Source organism: Barbus barbus, assembly GCF_936440315.1.
Source record: "Barbus barbus genome assembly, chromosome: 3".
Taxonomy (NCBI): Eukaryota; Metazoa; Chordata; class Actinopteri; order Cypriniformes; family Cyprinidae; genus Barbus; species Barbus barbus.
In genome coordinates this window covers 43,096,046-43,113,514 of record NC_136731.1, presented here as the reverse complement: position 1 = coordinate 43,113,514, position 17,469 = coordinate 43,096,046, and the positions used below count along the sequence as shown (strand labels likewise).

Below are 17,469 nucleotides of genomic sequence, written 5' to 3'. Positions count from 1 at the left end.
TGTGGTCATGGACTTTGAGAAGAAACAGCAGCTGGAGGAGACAAAAACAGCTGAAGGAGCTGGAAGGTCTTTGAGGGTCACAAGTATCAGAAAACAGACAAAAAATGAACAGAGAAAAGATCAAATGTCTACACAGTGATATTTGTGAGAATGAGAAAAAGAAATGCAGATGGCATCAAAGAAACTGAGAAGGTGCAGGATGTAATTTTGTCCTTGCAGTGGGAGCAATTGTCCGCCATCCAAGTCCAAAAAAGAGAGTGTTTTATTTGGAGATGAATGGAATGAGGATGAGAGGAAAGAGGAGAAAAGAAGAGCCGAATAAAAAGGCAGAAGAGGAGAAAGCATTACCCTAATAATAGTTCATTACCCTAATACACCTTTACCCATACTCACACAAACACATTAAACCCAAATGACAAAACATGTTGCTAATGTTTCTGTTAAGTTGTGAAAACATTATTTTTTAAAAAGGTGAATATTAGAGAAAATATTAGTGGAACGTTCCATTTTAGCATTTTTTTAACATTATGGATAACAGAATTCTGAGAGCGTTCCCTGTTAGTTCCTCACTCACTGTAAACACGTTCTGCTGCCCACAGGAAACATCTCTATCTCAGCACAGAACACAGCTCCTCCTTCACCTCCTCGCAGCTGGACCACAGCTCCTCTGTGTTTGAGAGCTTCACGTTTATCCCTGAAGGTCAAGGTGTCCAGGGGATGATCCAGAATTAGAACAGAAATGATTCATGTGGAATTTATTCTGGACCTTTTGATGTAGGCGCGTGTCTGATTGAAATGATTCGTCCGTGCGCATGCGCGTGGGTGTCGTCTCTCTGCGCGCTGAGCGGAGGCGCGTCTGGTCTGGAGTTTATTCATCAACGCACTAAAACTTTGCTCTTGTTCGGGGTTTAAGGTAAGTTTAAATGTTTATAACGTCCAAGAAAATTAAATTAAAACTGGCTTGTGTGGATAAATTATCAGACGTTTTATAGACAATTTATGAAGTTATGAAGTTGGTTGTTGCAAATAGCCTAAACAAACTAAAGGGTTGACGCTAAACTGAAGACTGAAGGAAGGGTTATAATGAACTGACACGTTATACTGACATGGTTCATTCATCATAAGTGTGTTTGTGAAGTGTCTTTTCCTACAGAAAGATTTCAGACCGAAATCTTTTGATTTTGGCGTCAAATGTGAACACAGTTTAATCAAACCATTTGAATATCTTCTGTCAAGCATACAAAAATAAATACAAATAATATAAAAAAAATAAAAATGATGATACTAGGATGTTGTCAGACGGCCAAGGTTGCTAAGGTGTCTATAATCTTCTATTGGATCTGCTCTGATGTTCAATATCATTATCATAACCAGCTTTAAAATAAAATATTTTCTGTAAATTAATACTTTTATGTATTTGTAAATATTTCTTATTTTGTATTTATGAAACCGATTGCTAAAAAGTTACTTAAAATATTTTTAATGTTGATGCTAGGGTGTTGTCAATTTGCCAAGGTGTTGCTATGCAGATGAAAAATCATGATTCTTCTTCATGCATGGTCTGCGAGCAGCATGAGCTAAACACACACAGAATGTTTCCATTACTTCCCACTCACTTCCTCAGTCTGTCTGATTTACTTGGGGTGTGTGTGTGTGTGTGTGTGTGTGTGTGCAGAGACACACACAGGTGTAATTAAACTCCAACAATAACAGTCTGGATGGAGACATGTGTTTGAACGGTATGTTAAACTGTGTAAATGAGTCTGTGAGCAGAGACTTTATTCTGTATTTTCATGATTAAGCATGTTTCCCCCCAGAATTCACATTATTATAATATCTCTGATTTTATTTTGTTCTTATTGCAATATAGTAATTGATGAATTTTGTAACTATAAAAAAAAAAAAATATATATATATATATATATATATATATATATATATATATATAAGATTTGAAAATGAAATCACCATATAGGTAAAAGAAATGCAACCATATGCATATATATATATATATATATATATATACACACACACACATTTAATCATTTAGCAGACGCTTTTATCCAAAGCGACTTACAAATTATATATAAATGAAGAGTTCCAATGCAAAAACCTCTATAAGTCATCTTGGTCAAAAATGAGATAACGATACTGAGTGAATGTTCTCCACACATAGTATTTCACTTCAGATGCACTAAATCCCAGCCTCAACCCATTCAGAAGTACCAGCACTTACACAGAAACATAGTAGCCAGAAAGAAATGCTCCTTTTAAAGAAAAACGTCAGACGTACTTATTTGCATCTGAACTCTTCATATACACACACACACTGTATATGTATGTATGCATATATAAAGATGACATGGTATTACTCCAGTCGTCTGGTGTTTGACTCTCTCTTTCTCTTTCTCAGGACGCGTGTCACGGTGTGAAAGGAAAATACTGACTGACAGGCAGCTAAATGGATTGAGACGGTCCGTCGAGTGAAAGAATAAGAGAAGAGAGTGAGAGAGAGCGAGGACGAATAATCCAGCTAATCCAGGCCAATCCCAGCCGTTCAGACTCCTCTGGAGTCACAGACAAATCACACGCGCGTCTGATGTGCTTTAGACGGGCTGTGTTCGGGGATCCTGGGATGCTGAAGGCCTGCAGTGGGATTCGTGAACACTAAAACAACAGACCAGAGAGGCCCTTGGATGTCAGGTGTGTCAGGACAGAGCTGAAGGAAAATGATTCTGGAGGAACAGCGTTCAACTTTGATGTGGACATGAACTCAGATGCGGTTTTAAAGAAGATATAAAAGAGGTGATGTTTGGAAGAAGTTCTGCATCATGTAAATCTGAATATGTCTCTAAAAACTGTGTTAACAGTGGGATTCAGCAAATCTTTTAAAAGGATGGTGACATGTTAGATATTTTTTGAAGACATTTTGTGCAAGAAACTTTTTTTTTCTGCTATCAGAGAGCGTGCCGGCTGTCTGTGTTCACTGGAAGGTGTTTAAATTCTTCGTAAATCCTATTAGGCTTCTTTAACAGGTTATTTTTAAACTCCGGCTCGGGATGGGCAGCAGCTCATGAACCGATGGAGCTCATATATTACAGCCCTGTGAACATTTAAACACACTTTTGTAGTAGTAGTTCATGTTTATTAGTAGATTTGATGGCGTTCATATCTTTCGCCTGAGAGTTTGTCATAACAACACTCTTTAAAACAGTCTTCAGTGGCATTTTTGCAGGATATTATATTCAAATTAAGAGATTTTGTGTTTGAATCTGAACAGATCACAGAGGAACACTTATTAGCAATTAGTTAAAACTCTTGTTTTGTTGAATTAATGCCTTTATATTTACAATTTTTCTAAGGTTTTTTTCATCATTTTTCTCTCTCTGGATCAAATCAAGTCAAATAATTAAGTTAATTGACCATTTATTTAGCTGCATTTATCTGGGAGTTTGATTGCTTTGTTAAGCATTTTTTTCAGACACATCTTTTCACTTTTTTGTGAATGTCCTAATGATTATTTGACATTAATTTAATATTTATTCAAATGGATTCAGGTTGATTTTTTTCTGACATGTTATTCCATCACTTTTCTCTGGATCTGTTTTAAGGATTATTTGACATTTAGCTTTTATAATGCTTCATTTATTTGGGTATTTAAGCGCTTTAAGTTTGCATTTTTAAAGTATTTTCTGACACCTCGATTTTTCCACCAGCGACTTTTTTGGGATCTTTTTTAATGATTAATTGACATTAATTTACTATTTATTCTGCTGCATTTATATCTGGCATCTGTTTACATTTGAGGAGCACATCATCAGCAGCTTGTTATATTTTTGACAGACATTTTGGATTTGGTTTTAAGGATCATTTAAATCATATTTCTCGTCATGAGTCTGGGGAAGTTGCCGGCGATCAAAGGCCTGGTGTCCACGTCTCATGGCAAACGGCGATTTAAGAGTGACCTGTCGGTGGACATGATCAGTCCGCCGCTCGGTGACTTCCGCCACACGATGCATGTGGGCCGCGGCGGGGACGTCTTCGGTGACACTTCATTTCTGAGCAACTATGGCGGATCAAGTAGCAGCGATGGCCAACGGTACCCGGATTCACCCCCCGGCTCCAAACCGACACGTTTTTTGTCGAGAACGCTACAGCACGTACGAAAGACTCCTCTGCCCCGGTTGAGAGGAGGGTCACGTGACTTCTCGTCCCATCCACCACCCATCTCACCCATCATTAAAAACGCCATATCTCTGCCTCAGCTCAATATGAACAATGACGGCCTGATGAGGGTGCTGCTGCCCACCTCCACCAGCTCACCGGACGAGCCGCTCTGCTCCTACGGTACCAACACACATCTATTATCGACATTTATTATGGTATTTATTATGGAAGTTTAAATGGATTTACTGAACAAATACATAATGTATTATAAACAGCAGAATTAATGTACATTATGCATTATATCAAAGACCTGCAGAGAGCGCCAACGGCCTGATGATTGTTTTACAGCATGATCTAATAATTGTTTAATATGGACTAAACAATATTTAATTCAAACGTCCACTTAATATTTAATATTTATATGATTTACCTTACAAATCTGTTGAAATGGCGCACGTTGCATTCCCAGATGAACGTTTTAATAAACCCAAACTCACAACAACATGCACAGATGGAGTTTGAGACACTCCACACATGTAAATGATGATGTTTGTGTGGAGCAGAGTTTACTGTGAACGGAGCCACTCTAACACACACATACGTACGGTAACCTACACACATGTAAATAATTAACCTGCATATATTTATTTAATTGAATTGTAGTGTTTGTGAACATATTATGGTTTATTATGATTGTTAAATGGGTGTAATATATCATGTGGCCTTGGAAAATGGTCTAATAATGTGTTACATGGATTCTCGTCCATATATATATATATATATATATATATATTATCACTATAGTTTGATTTCTTTTGAAATCTATGAAAATGGCAAGTCCACATTACAACTATAATGATAACAACACAGAGGAACAATATTGATGGAATAACTTTCAGAGCATTTTTTTTCCAGCTGATGAATGAAAAAGCATTAAGATACAATATGAATCCATCCTGCTTTAAGGAGCACACGCATTTAAAGAAACAGACATGAAAACTGCAACATGCTTTTAAACGTTATCGTCAGCTGCTAATATAGTTATCATTATAGATATTGTTATACAGTAGTTAGTGTTATTGTTATAGTTGTCGCTATAGTAAAAGCATTGATTATGTCACAGTTTTAGTCATGGTTTTGGTGTTTTTTGTTTCACCACCAAAACAACTAAAATTACATAATTGCTTAAAATTAAATTCCATTGCTGCATTAATAGTGTAAACACTCAATACATTTGTCAGTAGGTAAATATGTGTATACCTCTTTCTAATTAACCTGATTGGTTTATTGTTGAAAACTGTTGTTGATCTGCTGCACTACGCAATCTTAAATTGAGGTATTTTTATCTTATAAACTTCCCACTTGAAAATGAGACGCTGAGAAAACACTGATACAATCTGTACTGACCAAAGACAGAGACAGACTGAATGACTTTTATCAGTTTGAGTACAAACACCAGCACACACACCTGCAGGAAATGAAGCAGAGACAGTATATGAGGGAGGGAGAGAAGAAAAGAAAAGTGCTGTGATGTTTTCAGTGCTGTGTGTGTTTAATGTGTCTGGAATTCTGGAATTTCCCTTATTCTCAGAAACCCCAAACCATCTCTGAAAGACTGATATAGAGACAACTAAATATAACACACACACACACACACACACACACACACACAGGTCTCATCCTGCCACCTACTGGACAGTGACCACAATACAAGAGTCAATCTAAATGTACTGTAAGTACAGCAGATAAATGTGAAAAAGTGTCATAGATTATGTGACTTTGATGGCCAGTTGTTTATCAGGTTTTGCTCATGTAGCTCCCTGTCACTAAAACAGACACAAAACAAACATGCAGACATTATATTTCATTTACATTTATGCATTTGGCAGGTACTATTATCCATAGCATTCAAGATATATATATATATAAATAAATTTTCACTCTCAATTTTTTTTCAATACAACTTCTCACTCGCACTCTTATGTCAAGAATATATATTTTGTAATGAAACGCTTGTTTTAAGTGCATTAAAATTCTAAGAAATTAAAATTAAACATCAACAACAACAAATACAAAATATAACCAATGGACCTCTTGAATATATATGCATATTAGGTATTAGTACTATATATCTACACAGATGAAATTGAGGTTCAAATTCGTCAAAATGTTTTGTGAAAAAACAAAAAAAACAACAATGGTCTTCTAAAAAAATCTTATTAAAGGGAGGAATATGTATAGCAAGCCAGCTCTGGTTTTCTCAAACTGTATGCTAAAGATATGCTTTTATGTTTGTATTAAGTGTGTGTATATACATATATATATATATCAGGGATGGGCAACTTTGATAGTGACGAGGGCCAGCATTTTTCTCCTTTATTTCAAAGGGCCAGATTACTAATCCACATCCACACACCTTTACACCGTCTAACTCAATTTCCTTTTTATTGAAGGAAATTAAAGCATAATTAATGCCTTTTGTTTTTCAATATTTAATTAACTATAAAACTTGTGCAGTTATGCTAATTCAGAAAAGAAACTCTGTTGTCAGATGACAGAAATCAATTACAAAACATCTCAATTGCATTGTCTGTAAATTTGCAACAAACAAATGTACAGAGGTCGTTTCTTTTATTAGTGGCCTACAGAACATTATCAAAACAACAAGAGGACAATTAAAAAGGGCTTATTAAAAAAAAAAGTTGTATTTATATGCAATTAATGCAATTATATTATATAACAAATATATCTTAGTGTCTTAATTGTTCAGATTTTCATCATGCATTAGCTTCTTGTCGATTCACATTTAACAAATCAGTCATAAAATAAGCTTCAGGCAAAATATATTTTATTGTTCTTGTTTGATAGTGATTGTATTAGTGTTTCTATGGCGATGAATCCTTGCACACTTAACTAATGTGGTAATATTTAAAATATCTGCAGGAACATGATAGTTTTTCCTCTCTTCTCCTGCAGGTCTTCATTCTGGTTTCATCACGCTGCCTCGTTTATCCCGACTCGACCAAAGCTTTGCAGAAACATCTGAACAGCTCAGTGCAGACAGTCGACGGAGCTCCTTACTGGAGACCAGCGAGGTCTCGATGACACGATCTGATTCGCTCTCGTCCTTCACGCTGGACCTCGGCCCCTCCCTCATGAGCGAGGTTCTGGAGTTGATTGACAGCTCCTGCTGCCTCATTAAGAGCCGTCCCGATCAGGAGATTGAGGAAGAGGAGGAGCAGAGCTCTGTGTTTGAGACAGATCATAAATGTCAGACAACAGAAGCTTCAGTCAGGCGTCCGATCGGAGCAGACGTCGCTATCGAGCCCAGGAGGTTCCAGCAGGCTTCTAGAGTGCTAGCACATCACTTTGGAGGAGGAAGACCTGAAGAAGAGCGTCAGAGACCTTCATCTTTTAGACACACCCAGACACCGTACAGCTTCACTGAGACGGAGGAAGAAATCAAAGTATGAACATTAAATTACACATACGGACAGTCATGATATTAAAAACCATTTTGATTTCAAAGACAGGTTAGTTTTTAATACTTTTTTTTAATATATATTTTAAAGGACCTGAAAGAGACCTACTATACAGTCAGGGCACGAATGTAGAGCCATCTGAAGTCTTTCTCTATAAATGAACATCATTCAGATAAACAAACATTCAGCTGTAAATGTATTTGTTTGTGAATTAAACTTGGAATCAAGTATTCAATTAATCTGTCCTCTACATATTTTCACAAGAACATTTTTATGTTGTTTATGTGTGCACATGTGACCCTGGAGCACAAAACCAGTCTTAAGTGTCAATTTTTCGAAACTGAGATTTATACATCATCTGAAATCTGAATAAATAAGCTTTCCATTGATGTATGGTTTGTTAGGAACGGACAATAATTGGCAAAATATTGAAATTTACTAAATTTCTTCATGGAACATGATATTTATTTAATATCCTAATGATTTTTGGCTTAAAAGAAAAATGTATTATTTTGACCCACACAATGTATTTTTGGCTATTGCTACAAATATACCCCAGCGACTTCAGACTGGTTTTGTGCTCCAGGGTCACATATGCATTTACAAAACCAAAAAGCAATGACCAGGATTTGTAGCATCTACAGTTAATTAAACACAGACCTACAGTAGATGTGTCCGCTAAAAAGCCATTGTGAACACAAAGATATTAATATTATTTGTATTTTTCCATTACGGCGTTTAGATTTTTTAAGCATTCATATATTTTAACAGAATAATTTGTCCAGTTTTATACTTAGCACTGACAGAAATATCTATTCCTGAACAAACATGTAATTTAATCAGAAATGAATAATGTTCATTTATGCAGTGAATATACATGGAATAAATGTTAGAGTTTTCTATCTATTGTATAATTAACTGTCAAAATAAAAGATATGTTCAGGAAAATATATGTTCATTGTATTTTACTTCTTAAAAGATAAAAGAGCATGTTAAAAACATCTCTTGAAGATGTTAAAAAAATACAAATAGGCCTACAGCTAAGGAGTATTTTAGGAGAGAGAAAAAAAGAATAGACATACTTTTATTGACAGTTTTAAAGCCAGTAGAGAGTGGAGTTGTGTAATGTGTCATAAATATTCAGCTATATGTAAATCAGAGCCGTAGAGAGAGGAAAACAAGACAGAGAAGGTTACTTCTGGTATGAAACGAGGTGAGTCTACATCATTTTGGGATTTTGGAAGAAGTCTGTATGCAAGCAATAAGGCGTGTTGTCAGTTTGCTCTTTGCTCCGTGATGTATTATTCATTAAGTGAGAACATGATGTATAGTGTGAGAGCGGCATCGTTTGTTTGTCGGACATAGCAACAGTAAATTTCACTTACTCCACCCACCTGTACACACACTATACAAACCTCTTCCTTGTTAATAAAGACATTAAACAACTCTTCAATACACAGGTACCACCTTTCTTTATAACATTTTTACTGATTGTTTAATTATGGAAATATATAGCAGAGTGTCAGGGCGTTTTTAGTTTAATTATAAATGCAATTACTAAAGTTAAAGGTGCCATAGAATGCATTGATACAGTATTTTAAATTGTTCTCTGATATCTACACAGAAGGTATGTCTTAGGTAAGGGCAAAAAATCTCCAGAAACGATTTTACATGTCCATTTACAACCCTAGGATTTCTCCCTAGAATGAAACGGTCTGTTATTGGCTTATTTGGCAGGGTCATGAATAATAATGAGCTCTGCTCTGATTGGCTGTTTCACAGTACGGCTCATCAGCAAGAAGGAAGCACAGGGAGGAAAATATATATTTAAATACTTTCTCTCGCAGTTATATAGTCGGGTAATTATACTGTATATAAAACGCAGGCATCAGGGAGCCGTTATTAATATGCGAGGCATTGAAACTGCTTTTGAACGATCCATCGATCGCGTTATAGTTTCACTTCCAAGAGACGCGATCACACAAACTATGTTTACATTATGGAGCAACAGTACTTACCACACATTTCACAAGATCAGATGCTTGTCAGTGGTGCTCAGGATCTGTAAGTCATTCGCCATCATCCTCATCTCTCCTTACTGAGAGTGAAATCTTATGTACTGTAACAGGCTACCGCTAGCAAGGAGCTAACCATGTCCCTTTAGTGGCTCGCGTTATTTGCTTTCTGTGCCTTTCTGAATACAGACACCAACCCATCCCTGCACTTCACACACCCTGCACGGCCTGGAACATAAAATTTATTTTGTTATTTTCGCTGTTGTCCGCGCTTGTTTATTTACAATACCTGCAGAGCTTCTGATGGTTCGGCCGGCTTAGAACAAGGACGGGTTTATGCAAATGTTGGGGGCGTAGTGATCGCGACTGTTGCGTCACAGTCGGTGTTATGTTCTGATTCGCCTGTTTTTCAGTGGTCTTTTTTAATCACGAGATTTACATATGAAGGAGAAAACTATGGTGTTTGAGGCTCACTGTATGTCATTTCCATGTACAGAACTGTTATTATTTAAATATGCCAGGGTAAAGACAGTTTTTCATTCTATGGCACCTTTAATAAATATCTTTAATGGAAGTGGCTTTTACTTTGACCTTTTTCTTTTTTTAACAACAGGAATTAGAATTGATCAAGGCCTAGACATGGGAGTTTACACCTTTTGGGGACAGGTGGTGTTAGCTCTAATGCAGCTGCAGAGCAGGTGCAATTATGCTTCATGATGTATTTTGCCATAATAATTGACGTAAGGTCGCAAGAAAATGTTTTGTTGTATTTTAATAGAAAGACTTTTGATAATAGTTGGGTAAATGGGATCGAAGCGATGTGGCTTGGTAAACCTTGTAATGGCAAGATAAAGGCTAATAATGCCTGAATAAAACAAAAGACTTATGATAAATGAATAATGAGGATAATGTCTCATACCTGGCGGAGGTGTGAAATGTTCGTCAAGTAAGAACAATAGAATAATGAATGTGGCAGTTTGCCAAGCCAGACATAAGGAGACAGCTTACAGGAGAGCTTTTTTTAGCCTTCTCTAAAAACACGTTTCATAAAATGTTTCATAAAATACACAGTTTTATAGATAATGTCCTCAGATTTAAAATGAAGAAGGAGTAGACTTGTGGCTTTAGCTTCATTATGTTGCTGTGGTAAATGCTTTTAGAAACACAATTTTTTATACATTTACACAACACACACGTTTGTTTTTGTGAAAAGTGGCGACATCCCATATAGGCGTAATGGTTTTTATACTGTACAAACTGCATGTACTATTGCCCTACACCTAACCTACACCTAAACTTAGCCCTCACAGGAGCGCGTTCCATTACCAGATCCGCGGATACAAGCCGCCCAGCTGCTGCCCAAAATGACCGCCCACGACGACGTCGAGGTATACTTACAAATGTTCGGAAACACCTCCGTCACGGAGGGATGGGACCCGGACGATGGGACCCGGCCCCCCTCTTCTCTTCTCAGCGTGCCTTTTTCAGCTTCCCCACAGCGATGGCGCAGAAGTATGAGGACATGAAGAGGGAAATCTTGGCCCGTGTGGGGCTGTCTCCAGTGTGCGCGGCCCAGTATTTCCACGACTGGACATACCAACCTCGACGTCCCGCACGTGCTCAAGCCACGGAGCTGTCTCGCCTGGCTCAGCACTGGCTGATGGATGGAGCGCCTACGGCTGACCAGGTAACGGAACGCGTCGTCATTGATCGCCTCCTCCGCGCCCATCCCAGCACTTACTGCCAGGCTGTTGGCATGCGAAACCCCACCACCACGCTGGCGCTAGTGGAGGCGATCGAGCTGGCCGAGGCGGCCCACCGACGGGAGGCTGGGGAGCGAGTACCGCCTTTTCCCTGGAGGGTGGCTCCAGAGCAGCGCGCGCCGGAGGGCATCTCGCGGCAAATAGACAGGACGGCGGCCCCCGAGCCCCAAGACGAGTCCATGCCAACAGCGCCCTCTTCTCACAAGGCTCGGGCTTGGAAGGCGGGTTGTGTGGTACACCAGGAGCTGCCTAAGGGAGCTCCGGAGGCCAAAATTAAGGTCAACGGCCGGCCTTTCAAAGCGGTGCTCGACTCTCAGTCAAAGCTCAAAGCTCAAAGCTCAGTCAGCCTCATCAAGGCAGAGCTCCTGCGGCCCCGTGGTGAAGCCGACATGATATTGCCGATCACCTGGGGACATGGGGACACGCAACAAGTGCCTGCCCAGCGGGAGGATGAACGTCTAAAGCACTGTTGGAACCAGGTCTGTGTTTTGGAGGGCAAGGACACACGGCCAAAACCGCATCCTCTCCCACACTTCATCGTAGAGAACGGCCTGCTCTATTGTGTCGCACAGCGGAGGGGGGAGGAAAAGGAATTGTTGGTGGTACCGCGTTCAAAGACGGAGACTATCCTGCAGCTGGCACATTCACATCCGCTGGCAGGACACCTCGGCGCGGTTAACGCCACCCAGCGCATTAGAGACCGGTTCCATTGGCCCGGCCTGGAGGCCGATGTGAAGCGCTTCTGCCAAGCCTGCCCCGTCTGCCAGAAGATATCGCCCCAGACACCTCCCCCCATGCCGCTCATTCCGCTACCCATTATAGAGGTGCCCTTCGAGCTCATCGGGATGGATCTGGTAGGGCCGGAGTCGAAGTCGGCCCGGGGACACGAACACATCCTCGTCGTGGTCGACTACGCCACCCGGTACCCCGAACCAGTCCCACTCAGGAAAGCCACAGCGAAGAACATCGCCCACGAGCTCTTCCTGCTGTTCAGCCGAGTCGGCATACCGACAGAGATCCTGACCGATCAGGGAACACCGTTCATGTCCCGGCTAATGGCTGACCTCTGCCGCCTGCTCCGGGTAAAACAACCTCAGACGACCGTATACCACCCCCAAACGGACAGGCTCGTCGAACGGTTCAACCAGACCCTCAAGCAGATGTTAAGACGGGTGGCAGCAGAGGACAAACGGGACTGGGACCAAATGCTGCCATACGTCCTCTTCGGTATACGGGAGGTCCCCCAAGTGTCACCTGGCCCTCTTCGAGGCAAAGTACCTGGGCTTCCAGGTTGGACGCAGCCTTATCAAGCCGTAGGAGAAGAAGGTGGAGGCCATCCACGCCGCCCCAAGACCTGGCACGAAGACTCAGGTATGGGCTTTCCTAGGGTTGGCGGGTTATTATTGTTGCTTCATCCCTAACTTCTCCTCCTTAGCCGCCCCCCTGACAGACCTGACCAGGAAGGGGCAGCTTGAGCGCGTCGCCTGGAGTCCAGAGGCAGAGGAGGCTTTCCAGCGGATCAAGCACGCCCCGACGGATGAACCGGTTCTACGCGCCCCCGATTTCGGCTGCCCCTTCCTGCTGCAGACGGACACGTCCGAGACAGGGTTGGGAGCCGTCTTGTCCCAAGTCCAGGAGGGTGAGGAACATCCTGTCTTTATTTATTAGCAGGAAGCTGACGAAAGCCGAGAAGAACTACGCCACGGTCGAGAAAGAGGCTCTGGCCATCAAGTGGGCAGTCCTGGAGCTGCGATGTTACCTGCTCGGCCGGAAGTTCACCCTCCTCACAGACCACGCACCCCTCCAATGGATGGCCAGGGCCAAGGACACCAACGCCAGGGTGATGCGGTGGTTCCTCATGCTCCAGGACTTCTGCTTCGTCGTCCGCCACCGAGCCGGAGCCTCCAACGCCAACGCGGATGGACTCTCTCGGATCTGGTCAGCCTTCGCAGGTCTGTCAGGTGTCACTCCCCGCCCAACCCCAGTTGGGGGGGGGGGGGGGTGACGAGCATCCCGAGCACCTGTCAGCGTTGCCCTGGAGACAGAAGCGAGACACCTGCACTCGCTCATCACGGCAGTCCATTTGCCCGCGGCCATATAAGCCGCGTGAGGCTAACACAGGGGGAGATTGATCTCCACGAAGCTGAGAATTAACGTGCTATCACTTGCTGTTTTCAGATACCAGCGTGTGACCGATCCAGCCCTGCCACGAGCACAGCATGGACTCACCGCTCCGAGGGAAAATCACGCACGGAGAGCACCGCCCCACCTCAGCGACTCACACTTCACTCAGCACCCCTTATCACTAATAAATCCACCCTCCGGGGTATTTATTTGGGCTCTCCTTGTCGCGTGATTCTTCCACCCCGTCACAACTTCTATTATCATTACAGTCCGAGTAATTCTGATTCTTGATCAGTAAACTTTGAAGTGTCAGCTTTGTGAACATATGCTGATGATTATGTTTAAAATAAATTAAGTTTAACCTTTTTGAGCTGCATGTACACACTAACCCTCATCTTTAAAGTAAAAATATGTAAAAACAATTCTGAAGGATTATGAAAAATGAATAAGTGAAATGCCTGGTTTGGCAAAGTGATCAGCCTCTTAGAGTATACCAGGGCTGTCAAAACTCAGTCCTGGATGGCCGGTGTCCTGCAGAGTTTAGCTCCAACTTGCCTCAACACATCTGCATGGACGCTTCTAGTATGCATAGTAAGACCTTGATTAGCAGCTTCAGGTGTGTTTAATTAGGGTTGGAGCTAAACTCTGCAGGACACCGGCCCTCCAGGACCGAGTTTGGACAGCCCTGGAGTATACCATTATAAACTTGCTGAGGTGTAAGCAATCAACTTTCAGATTAAACCCCAGGCGTATTGCCCCACCTGACATCAATAGTATTGGTGTTGATTATTTCAAAATAAAACAAGCTGTTTCTTGAAGATTCCACTGTTAGTATTGCATGGTACAGCAAAGAATTCACCATGGTTGGGAAAAGGTGCTTTCAAAAGACCTCTGGGATAAAGTTGTAGAAAGACACAAGTTAGGAGAGTGCTACAAAAAACTGTTCAGAGCATCATTAAGAAGTGGAAAGCGTATGGCACCACCAGCACATTGCTTAGATCAGGCTGTCTGTCCAAAGTGGATGACAGAGCCAGGAGAACAGATACCAGGAGGCCAAAGGCAACTTTGAAGGATTTACAAGGCTTTATGGCTGGGTCTGGTCAGTCTGTGCATGTGAAAACTATCTGCAAGCTTTACACACAGTTGCCCTGTATGGCAGGGTGGCACGAAAGAAGCCTTTCTCGTTTGCGCTATGCAAAAACGCACTTGGAAGAGTCTGATACCTTCTGGCAAAAGGTGCTATGGTCTGATTAGACCAAAATGTATCTTTTTGAACTGAACTCCAAGTTCTATGTTTGGCGAAAAGCAAACAGCACAACACACAAAACACACCATACCTATTGAGAAGCTTGATGGTGGCAGCATTATATTGTGGGGATGTTTCTCTTCAGCTGGGACTGGGCAATTTGTCAGGATAGAAGGGAAAATGGATGCTGCCAAGTGCATCCAAAGTCTTGAGGAAAACCTGCCTCCCTGTGCAAGACAGCTGAAGATTGTCCGGTCATTCACCGTCCAACATGACAATGACCCTAAGCATACTGCCAAAACAACAATGAAGTGGCTTAAGGATACGAAGGTGAATGTCCTTGAGTGGGAAAGTCAGAGCCCTGACTTAAATCCAATCAAAAATCTGTGGATGGATTTGAAGAGAGCAGTCCATTGCTACTCATCACAGAATTTGACTGAACTTGAGCAATTCTGCAAGAAAGAATGGGCAAATATTCCCCAATCAAGGTGTGCAACGGTAGTACTGACATATCCCAAAAGTTATTTGGAATGGGGTTTGATTTCAGGTTGTATTACAAAAAAAGTAACTATTTCAAAGGGGTATAATGATTTTCTATAGACACAGTATGTGGATCTGGATAGTATGATTGCCCTGGTGAGGTGAGTTTTGAACCAAGTGAAGACCTCAGAAGCAGCCTCTAGAGGATGCAGCATCTCGTTCCCTCTTAGGGAACCATGGTTCACCCCAGTTAGGCAGGCATCCTCTTTGGCATGGTGGAGTAGGCATTTGGTTCCCCATAGTGTCCACTAGAGAATGCAGTGCAAATTTCTATTTTATATTGTATTTATTTTTGATTCCAAATAGAACTGTTCCACAGTGATTCAAGCACAGTAATTAACACATCAGACAATTGAATACTAATTTTTCTTTTGTTTCAAAAGATAAAACCACAATCAAGATAGAGAGCCCTAAGCACACAACTGCAAGAGCAACGAAAGGAACACACAAGGTATGTGCTGGCTAAAGGATAACTAAATGATACAGTAGGTGCACAATGTCAAAATAAGACTCTTTACATGTTTAATTTATTTAGGATGCAAGAGTTAGATTACAGCATTAAGTGTTTCTTTATTTCGTTTTATTTGTTTTTGAACATTTTGGATGTTCAATGCTGCTCCTGGTGTGCAACTTTCCAGAGTTTAACTCTACCCCACAGACATGCTTCACTGTGTTGCGCAGCTCTGAGTGTGTGCATTATCATACATTTTTAGGGGCTTTTGCACCGTGTAGTTCTAGGAACTAGCCAGCGTGGTGGTTCCATAGAGAATCAATTTCCCCCTCTGGCCGTTTTCCTGGTTGCATTTGCACAGGCAGCAGGAACTCTGAAGCTGCCGACAGCAACGTCTTTATGTCTCGTACAGTATGACCCAATCTTCCTGTTGTAAGAGTATCAATCTCTTGAAATCTTGCCTAATTCACCAGAGGTCCTTGCACTGTCACCTGTGCTGTTGTGTTTTTTTTTTCTCAACATTCTTCAAAGTTTTGGCACAATTCTGTAATAGAAATGCAGCTACTATTAAGTTTTGTTCAGTATTTCTTTGTGCATGATTGTTTGCTGATGTGTGCAACCCTGTCTATGTCACGAATCTGGTCTATGAACTTCCGTTTACTCACCACCAGAGGTCACTCCTCCATCACATTGACCTTCACACCACACAGACTGTTACATTTTACCCTGGACTGCCGATCAAAGACCCACGCTTGCCCTTTGGATTAGTCTAGTCTTGTCTTGTAAAGCATCCTTGAGCAATGGAAAGGGGCTAGAAAAACCTCTTATTAATTATGCTACTAATTAATTATGTTTCTTTTACAGAGATTGGTTTCAAGAAACAAGACCTGAACTAGACAAAGGAGAAGAATTTAAAACAACAGAGTATCTCTTTGGTAGACTTCATCTTAAAGCCAGCCACTGTAACCTGAGGGCTGCAGATGTTCTTCAATTAACTGAACATTCATTACAGTCCCATGAGTCTTGTGCTGAAGAAGAGCTAATGCAGACGTTTATACAAAAAATACTGATGATGAACTACAGAGCAAGATCTATAACTATTGGTGTCTGGAACCTACGAACTCCATCGCGAGTGTTGAAGCTGGCTTCTGCTGATGAAATTGCAAAACAGTAAATTTTTCTTCAGTTGATTGCATCTCTGACTCCTGGTGTTTGTTCATCATACCTGGTCCTTGGGTTTAACTGTAAATTCCCTTACAGTTAAATGGTGGAGAATCAGCGGGCAATCGTTCTTTGGTGACATCCCTGATCAATCAACAAACCAAGGAAGGAAGATTTAAAAAATTATTTCTGGTTAGGGGCTGTCTGTGGCGGAGGGGGTGAGAGAGAAAGGAGAGCGATAATGAGACTCACTCAGACGTGAGAGGGTGACACCAGACTTTGTGTGAATTTGTTTTAATATATTAGGTGTCATTAGTCTTAGTCAAGGTACACCTGTAATGGTAAAAGTATTTTTTGCGTGTGTACAAAAAGGTGTACAGGGGCACACTTAGGTATTGGTAAAATACTTGATAGGTATTAGTCTCATAAGGAATTTCAGTCTGGTTTTTGTCCTGGGTGGGGGAACCCACCCAACAAACTCTGTACTAATGATTTTCCTCATGTTATGGTCATGATCTTG

The 17,469-nt window shown here is 41.2% G+C and overlaps 1 protein-coding gene across 1 annotated transcript; it reads left to right on the top strand.

Annotated features, from left to right (window-relative positions):
* The first annotated feature begins 2,413 nt into the window (after nt 1-2,413).
* Nucleotides 2,414-8,593, top strand: LOC306852295 (cdc42 effector protein 1-like). The gene is made up of 2 exons (XM_079389007.1): nt 2,414-4,347; nt 7,144-8,593. Exons 1-2 carry the CDS (start codon nt 3,891-3,893, stop codon nt 7,638-7,640), a joined length of 954 nt encoding a protein of 317 aa, XP_079245133.1. The 5' UTR covers nt 2,414-3,890; the 3' UTR covers nt 7,641-8,593.
* The last annotated feature ends 8,876 nt before the right edge of the window (nt 8,594-17,469 follow it).